The sequence below is a fragment of the Natator depressus genome, chromosome 6, assembly GCF_965152275.1.
Source record: "Natator depressus isolate rNatDep1 chromosome 6, rNatDep2.hap1, whole genome shotgun sequence".
NCBI lineage: Eukaryota > Metazoa > Chordata > Testudines > Cheloniidae > Natator > Natator depressus.
In genome coordinates, this window is record NC_134239.1 from 13,781,512 (window position 1) to 13,790,295 (window position 8,784).

Sequence of the window (8,784 nt, forward strand, 5' to 3'; positions counted from 1 at the left end):
CCAGTGAGACCCTGCCTTGACCCCCCTCACTGACCTCCAACTCCCATCCCCATGTGACCACCCCACCCCATCCCTCACCTCCACCCCATGATCAACCTCATGCTCACCCTGCACCCACCCCTAACCCCAATAATGGGGAGACAGAAGTGCAGGGGGGCAAGAGAGCACGAGTGAACATGAGGTCCAAGTGTGCCAGGCCCCTGAAGGTAGATGCTGGGCAGGGGGCTTTGGGCAGCAACCCACAAGTTCATGTCATTGTCAGTGTGATCACCACCCTTGGGTTCCAGAGTTAACAGCCTACTCAGCTGAAAGGGACACCCCCAAGGCCATCGGCTCACGCTGGCTGCAGACTCAGGCAGCAGCATGCATGTCGCGCCTCTGTAGGGTTCTCTCTACGATGCTGAGAGTGAGAGCCTGCACTGGGGATAGTCATCAGGGGCAGGGAGGCGTGGGGCCAATAGGTTGGGCCACCAGGATTCCCCCAAATCACTGCCAGCTTCAGGAGACAGAAGCTGCTGATTTGAAATGAGAGCAGATTCTGTGGGCAAGAGACCAAAAGTTGCCAGAGCTGCTGCTGCTCACCTCCTCTGCCTGCTGAGTCCATGCCCGCTCTGCCGGGATGGGAATCTGTGCCAGCTGGCATGAGGAGCTGGTAAGGAGGGCACCTACCCCATCAGAACTCAGACCCACCAGGCTTGGCACCCTCCTGGCCTGAGATGGGATCCAGAGAGCGAGCCAGGAGCCAGCAATCTGAATACCCCTGTGCTGCCCAGGCAAGAGCGGGCAAGCTCAGGAACTGGACTCCAAGGCAGCTGCTGCCCACGTGCTTGAGTGACTGAGCCCAACAAACCGGCCTAAAATAATAGAATTTTTTTTAATAAATAATTTTCCAACCCCCTTTTTTTTTGCTTGTTAGAAGGGGGCCAGGGTGAGCAGCAGAAAAACATCCAGCATCAGACGTGTCGGCAAATGGGGGGTCAGAGCCGCAGAGCGGGGCTTGGGGGGAGATCCCACCAGACTCAGAGGAGGGAAGGGGAGAAGGAAAGAGCTTTCATCCCCGAGGGCCAGTCCAGGAACACGGAGATGGGGGAAGGGAGAGGTGGGGGGGAATGGGGGGGTGTCATGTGGGAGAGGGAAAGAAGGGGCTGGGAGTACTGCAGGGGAGGGGACGCTGCTCCCTCTCTCTCTCCCCATTAGGAGGCAGTGTGGGGGGGTTGTGTGGGGGGAGGCAGTAGCTTGGAGTGGAGATTATAAGGATGCGGGGAATGGGCTGGGGGGGCGGTTGTGGGCATGTGGGAGCAGGGGGTGGTGTGGCTTAGAAGGAACAGTAGGGGATTAAAAGGACACTGATCCCCCTCTCTCTTCAGCAGGAGGGGAGCTATAACTCCTAGGGACCATGCTGTGGATTTCTGCAGGGGGAAGAGGCATCCAACAGCTGGTCCCCCTGCACAGTTTGTCACATAGGAAGGGGGGGCTCTAGCCAGGGTGGGAGAGATGGTGCAGTGGGTGGGGGGGTCCAGTGAGCAACATCAACGGGGTTGGGGGCTAGCATGGAAGGGTCCCTTGGGTGAGGGGGGTGCTGCTGGGTGGGGTCCTATGGGGGTGTTCCCTGGAGGTGTGGGGGCCTAATGGGGAGGGAAGCTGGGGTGCCAGCAGGGGGTTCTCTGGGGGTCCTGTTTGCACTGATGGGCTCCCATCCAAAAGCAGACAAGCAGCAGGAATCCACTGGGCATCGAGAAAGCACCCGTTGCTCAAACTCCACATTCCCCACTAGCCAGCTGCCCACAAGGGCAGGTGTGTGTGTGAGAGTGAGTGTGAGAGAGAAACAAGGCAGGCTCAGTCCCAGAATGGGGGCTGAGGGCCTGCCCCCCTCAGTCTTCGTGCCATGGGGGGTTATTTAGGGCCTGTCCTCCCCTCCTCCCACAGTCGCTGTCCTTGCTCAGTCTGGGGCAGTCTAGTTGGGCTGGGTCAGAGCCCGGGGGGCCCCAAAAGCAGCAGCAGGAGTGGGGGTAGGGCTGCGGGCAGTGTGCCTGGCTGGCAGGCCCCAGAGTCCAGCGGGGAGCAGCCGGGCCCGGCACAACCCTCCTTGAGCCGGCCCTCCTCACTACCATAGCCGGCCCAGTAGTCCACCTCGGTGGGCGAGTCGTACTTGGGGCTGCGGATGTCACTGGCCGGCAGGTCCCTGTAGAAGGAGGAGGGGTCGGCGGCAGGCGCCCCAGCTTCCCCCAGCCCGTACAGGTGGTTGGAGGAGCTGTTGCTGCGGGGCCGGCCTGCCTCGGCCTCCCCACCCCACTTCGGCTTGGTGCCCCCGGCAGGCCAGGCCGGGGCGTGGTTGGCCGGGAGGCAGTCCCAGAAATCGGCCTGGCTCAGGTGGCGCAGGTCACGACCCTGGCGCTCAGGCGGGGTGGCACAGGCCACGGCCGAGCTGGAGACACGGGAGCGCTGGAACCAGGTCCACAAGGAGCGGGCGCGGCAGTCGCAGGCCCAGGGGTTGTTGTTGAGGCGCAGGAACTCCAGCGAGGGCAGCTCGGCCAGCGTCTCGCCCGGCAGCGTCGCCAGGCTGTTGTTGAACAGGTAGAGGATGGTGAGTTTGGCCAGGTCGCGGAAGGCCCAGCGGTGCACTGAGTGCAGCCGGTTGACGTGCAGCAGCAGCCGGTCCAGCCCCCACAGCCCCCGGAACACGTGCTCTGACAGCACCCGGATCTTGTTCCCGTGCAGGAAGAGATGGCTCAGGTTGGCCAGGTCCATAAACAGGTCGTCCTGAGAGATCAAGGTGGGAAGGATGGAGAGCGGGGAAAAAGAAGGGGAGGAGGGGCGGATGGAGAGCCAAGTAGAAAAAAAGAAAAAGGAGGGGAGAGAAGGGGTAGAGATGGATAGATGGAGACGGGGTGGATGGATGGAAGGAAGCACAGATGGACAGAGGGGGTAGAAAGAAGGGAGAGAGGAGTGGTAGAGTTGGATGGATGGAGGAATAGATGGGGGTAGAAGGTGGATGGAGGAAGGAAAGGGTGGATGGTGGAATAGAGGGGGAGGAATGGAAGGAAGGATCCAGGGATGATAGAGGGAGGTGGAAGGAAAGCAGGAGGAGAGGAAGAGATGCAAGAGGGATGGAGAGAGAGGAAGGGAAGAGGGGCGAGATGACAGTGAGAGGGAGGGACGGATGGCAGGCAAGTCAGATGACATGACACAAGCTTTGCCACCTAACCACCCAGCTCCCAGCCCTGTGATCTCTGCAGGACAGGGCACGCTATGCTGAAGGCAGTGCTGTCTGGCAGGGCCTCCCTCTCCTTGCCCCCCCACCCTGGTGCAAGCTGCAGGGGCTGGGCTGCTCCTTTCTGTGGAGGAGCCGCAATGCCTGGGGCCGGATGCACTGTGGTTTGAGAGTAGCTGGCTGGCAAGGCACCAAAGAGCCCCTCTGCTCCCCCCTGCCTGCCTGCAGGAGAGTGGGGGAGGGGAGCTGCATCGGCCAGGCAGCCCGACTCCCAGCAAGAGGACAGGTGGGGATCTCACCCTAAGCCCAGAGAATACAGCCCCCAGCTCAGCAGGACTGTAGCTGGTGCCCCCTAGGAGGGAAAAGGCTCCCAGGTCCCACTCATCACTTTCTGAGCCCGCCCTGGAGCTGGGTGGGAACTGGCGCCCCCTAGAGGGGAAAGGCCATGTCACATTCCCCACCCCTGGAGCCAGCCAGTGCCCCAGTCCGAGCTGCTGGCACGCAGGCATCTGTATGTCCATCCCTGTGGCCAGGATCCCTGCCCCCACCCACCTGGAGGTAGAGTAGGTTGTTCTCCTGCAGGTACAGGTACTGGAGGCTGAAGAGGCTGCGGAAGAGGGTGCTGGGCAGGCTGCTGAGCTGGCAGCGGTAGAGGTGTAGGGACTGCAGGCGCTCCAGCCCCCGGAAGGTGTCGGGGTCCAGGCTGCGCAGGTTGCGGTTGTCCCCCAGGTCCAGCTCCTCCAGGGCGGACAGGTGGCGGAAGGTGCCGGGCTGGATGGAGGAGATGTTGTTGGAGTACAGCCAGAGGGTGATGGTGCTGGGCCCGAAGGTGCCCGCCTGCAGTGCCCCGATCAGGTTGTTCTGCAGGAAGAGGCGCTGGGCGTTGGGGGGCAGCACCAGGGGCACCGACGAGAAGTTGTTGGCTTGGCAGCTGACCGTGGGTGGGGAGAAGTAGCAGGTGCACAGCATGGGGCAGGTGGGCTCCCCTGGGGGCAGGGCCGCCATCAGTGCCAGAAGGCAGAAGAGGGGGGTGACGGAGCCTGGAAAACAGAGAGGCAGGAAATGAGAGGGGCTGTTGCACCAATACCACCCAGTGCACTAGAGCCCCAACTCCACCCAGCCAGGGCCACCCCCACGCCCCTGCCTTGCATGTGCTCTCCTACCCAAGCATTGTGATCCTGGTGTGTGTGTGTGTGTGTTGGGGTGTCCTTTGGACACCTTCCAATATGGAGTCTCCATTCCCAGGGGGATGGGTGGGTATTCCCAGGCCTGGGGCCATGGTTGCTCCTGATCCAGGCGGCAAACGCGCCCATGTGTTCTCGTGTGAACACTTCTGTGCGCGTGTCCCATGTGCAAACGCATGTGCCCAGAGCACGTGTAGGTGGGCGGCTGACGCCAGAGCGAGTGACACAAGCTGCTGCCATTCCTGTTCACACCACCTCCGCCTCCTCCTCTCCCCTTCCCCACTCAGGACCCACACGTGTTCCTCTCCCCACAAAGCAGCTCCAGCCACACACCCACTCTGTGTGTGTGTGTGTGTGGCTTACTCAGGGGGAGATCCCCACACTCAGACCCCCCAGGCTCAGTCAAGTATAGGACAGTCATAGAGCTCCCCAAGGACGATCCCAATCACATCATGCTCTGGGTGTCCCTAGCCTCTGACTGCCAGAAGCTGGGACTGAACAGCAGGGGATGGATCACTCAATAATTGCCCTGTTCTGTTCATGCCCTCTGAAGCACCTGGCATTGGCCCATGTCGGCAGACAGGATATTGGGCTAGATGGTCCATTGGTCTGACCCAGTGTGGTAGTTCCTAGGAGCATTCCTTGCCAACTCCACTCCCTGTCTCTCACTGAGGGGTGTCGATAAAGTTCCCCCAGGCCCTGTATGGGGCACTTCCTGTCTCTCTCTGGGAATCTCAGGAGCCGAATTCTGATCCCTTAATCCTTCTCAGAGGATTAAGCAGTGTCCCCTTAGGACTGGTCCAGCAGTGCCTCCTTAGCACTCCTCTGGGGATGGGCAGGAGTCCAGCAATGCCCAGTGCCTGGGGGGCTGTTCTGGGCCCCCACCCCTGGTCGAGCAGCTGTAACCCAAGAAGCCTCATCCATAATTCAGGCCTGTGGCTCTCTCTAAGTGCAGGTTGAGGGAGGGGGAGGGGGGCTGGAAGATTCTCAGCCTACCCACCCTCCCACTTCTGTATGGCCATCAGCATTGTCTGTGCCATCAGGGCAGCTCTGCCTGTGCCCCTGGGCTCATCTCCCACAAGGCCTGTCCTATTATCTCTCCTTGCCCCAGCCCTTCCCCCTCAGATCCCCCTCTCCCAAGGCCCTGTACCTGCCCTAGCTGGGCTGCCGCTCCATTCACTCCCTGCTACCAGCCAGTGGGCAGGGGTCCCTTACCGGAGTCTGACTCCGCTCCCCAAAGAGAGGCCAGGATGGCACCCCTCACCCAGTCTGCATTTCACCAGCCTTCCTGCCTCATCAGCACCTGGCCCCAGGGTGGGGGGGTTGGCACAGCTGCCACCTCTCCCCTCCTGCTTACCTTGTGGGCCCCATGCCAGCACCCCAGAACCCTGCCCAGGCATATTCCCCATGCCCTCCCCCAGGACTGTGGCAGTCCCTCCCTTTCTAGATCTCCAGCCACTTTCTTGGCTCTTTGCAGCGACCCAGGCACCGGCTGTAGGTAGCTCCCTTGTGGCTGTCCGATCCCCCTCTTCCTCCTGCCGAGGGCTGGGGCAGTGTCTGTGCCACCCCAGCTCATGCCCAGTTGGGCAGCTGACCAACTAACAGGGGAACCACTGACCCAGGAGGCGGAGCTGGGGGAGTGGGGTCCCCGGGACATGGCACTTGGCCATGGAAAGAGGGGAGCAGGGAGGCGGGTATAGAATCTGGTGGGCATGCCCCCCCCCCAAAACCAGGGCAGTGAGCCCTGGGGGAAGGGGAGATCAAGGGGGGGATCAGAAGAAGGGGAGGGGAAGTGGAGGGGCAGAAACTGCAGATCTAAAGCCCGGGGGAGCAGTCCAGCCTCCCACAGAGGAAGAGGATGGTGGGGATGGAGGGTGGGAGCAGTGCAGAGATGGCTGCTGATGGGAACGAAGGTGAGGGGTGGTCCCCATAGGATCAGACGCTCAGACAGATGTGGAGGGGGGAGCCCTAAGAGGAGGCAGCTGGCTGGCAAAGGCGGCTCCACAGCTGAGGGAGCCCCCGAAGAGGAAGGTGGGGTGAGGATGAAGGCTCTGGGGAGCAGAAGGGCAGGGGGCAATACCTAAAGAACAGCCTCCCACACTCCGCAGCAGAGCGAAGGCTGGCAGGGAGGCCGTGGGGTGGTGACGCAGCGTGTGATGCAGGCGAGGGGGCTCCGTGCTGCCGGGAGCTGCTCTGTGCTTGTCCATAATTTAAGACCCCCAAAATAAGCTGCTAGCCGCGCCGGGAGCTCTTGCAGAACGCAATGGCTATAAATGGCACCAGTCGCCTGGGGCACCAGGACCAGGCCAGCAGGGGGCAGCGCTGCCAAGCTTACCCCCTGCGCACAGTGCCAGGGGATCAGCAACACCAGACCCACCAGACCCAGACCAGACCAGACCAGCAACACCAGACCAGCAACACCAGACCCTTGTGTGCTCAGCTCCTCTGATCCTTGCTTCGCCCCCTCATATCCCCCCTGCCAATCCCTCCCCAACCCATCTGTCTCCCTCCCCCTCTCATCAGCTGAGTCAGCTCTGGAGTACCAGCCCCTGAGCACCAAATACCCTAGAGAAGAACATGCCCCCCCCCCAATCCACCCCAGCCCTGTCCTGCAGGGGGCACAGCTGGAATGCCTCTCACCAGATGCGTGCATTTGGGGGTCTGGGAGAACACCCCCTCAGCCGGCCAACCCACCTCTCATCTCCATGGCTGAATCAGAGCCAGCACCCCCTAGAGGGGAAGATCCCATGGCCCATTCCCTGGCCTACCCCCAGGTAACTAAGCAGCTGGGTGTGTGGCAAGGAGGGTGGCGCCACCCCTGGCCTCGGGAGCAGGGGGTGCTCAGCTCCCCTGTTCCCTGTCCCTGTGCTTGCAGAGTGGGGGGAGACAGAGTGTGACCGGCACTGCTCTGGCTTCCCCCTCCCCCCTTGCAGTGCCCTGCACCCCCCAGGCCAAGGCATGAACAGTCCCCACCCACCCCAGGGCTTGTCTTGCTCATGCACCCAATGCTGTGTGTCCTGCTGCCCCCTGGCACCCTCCTGTCCACAGCTGCCCTGTACCCTCCCATCCTCCCCGCCGCTATCCCCTTCCATGCCCGTCCAGGGTGCTTGTGTTCTCCCCAGCACCACTGCAGGGAGCTGTGCTGTCAGTGCCCCATCACTGTTCCCTCCATCCCTGACACATCCCCCCCAAGGGTGCTGTGTCCCTCCCTCAGCAAATGTCTCATCTGTACCCCCCCCCCAGCACTGTCCCTCTCCCCCTGCCAGCACTGTCCTGTCCATGTTCCCTTCACCCAGGACACTGTGTCCTCCAACCCTAACACCGCCCCATTTGTGCCCCCCCCCCAGCATTACCCTCCACCTGGTACTACCCCTCAGCACCATCCTATCCTCCCCATGCTGCCAAGCCAGCAGCAGCTCCCGTCCGGTCCCACTGGGCCCTGGGGTGAAGCCTAGGAGCCAGCAGGCAATGGCGCTTACCGTGCAGAAGGCGTACCGGCCGGGGCAGCATGTTGCCAAGGTGAGCGTAGAAGGGCAGATGGACGGAGCAGGGCAGGGGCAGATCCAAGCCTCAGTGACCCTCGGCCAGCAGCGTCCAGGTGCCCAGCGCCGATCCAGCTGGATGCGGTGTTTGCCAAAGCCCAGCCTGCAGGGGCTCAACACCAATGCATGGGGAACTCAGTCCACTGCCAAGTCTGCAGGGCTTACTGGTGCCCAGGCGTTGGGTTCTCAGGCCACAGTGCTCGGCTCCGTGCCAGTGCCCAGTCTGGTGCTGGCGCCTGGGCAGAGGGCACTCAACACTCTCTAATGCCAGTGCCGGGTGCGCTCAGTCCGGTGCCCGGTGCGCTCAGTCTGCGGTGCTCTCCAGCGCTCGGGGGGACTCAGTCCAGTGCCCGCGCCTGGGCAGGGGCGCTGAGCGCACAGCACTCTCCAATGCTGGTGGCCGGTGCGCTCAGCCCGGTGGCACCCGGCGCTCTCTCTGCGCCCCTGGAGGGCACCTTAGCCCCCGCTGCGCCGGCGACAGCGAGCGCACGGCGGCCTCATGCCGGTGGGGGTGGGGGCGCGAACAGGACGGGGCGTGGCGGGGCTGGGGGCGCTGCGCTCCGGACACCCTACGGTGCGCTCCCGGCAGCTCGCGGGAAGGAGTGAGCTCTGCGAGCCGCGGAGCCTTATCCCGGCCTGGCGGCTCCTCCCCTTGCCGCGGGGCCGCCGCTTTAAGGGCCGGGCTCCGCCCCGCCCCGCCCCACCGGGGGCAGCCCAAGGGCTCTGGGCTCCAGATGCCAACAAAGGGCGGGGAGCGGGGAAGCCAGTGCCCCTTGCAACAGGCGAGATCAGTGGGCAGGACACCGCGCCCCAGCCTCCCCATCCTTGGGAGGGCATCACCGCGGGG

The 8,784-nt window shown here is 62.9% G+C and overlaps 1 protein-coding gene across 1 annotated transcript; it reads right to left on the reverse strand.

Annotated features, from left to right (window-relative positions):
* Positions 1-1,497: 1,497 nt before the first annotated feature.
* On the reverse strand, positions 1,498-8,449 carry RTN4RL2 (reticulon 4 receptor like 2). Its single transcript, XM_074956848.1, has 3 exons — positions 7,875-8,449; positions 3,764-4,251; positions 1,498-2,760 (listed from the first exon to the last, which is right to left on the reverse strand). The coding sequence occupies exons 1-3, from the start codon at positions 7,903-7,905 to the stop codon at positions 1,969-1,971; spliced, it is 1,311 nt and encodes a 436-aa protein (XP_074812949.1). The 5' UTR covers positions 7,906-8,449; the 3' UTR covers positions 1,498-1,968.
* Positions 8,450-8,784: the final 335 nt, after the last annotated feature.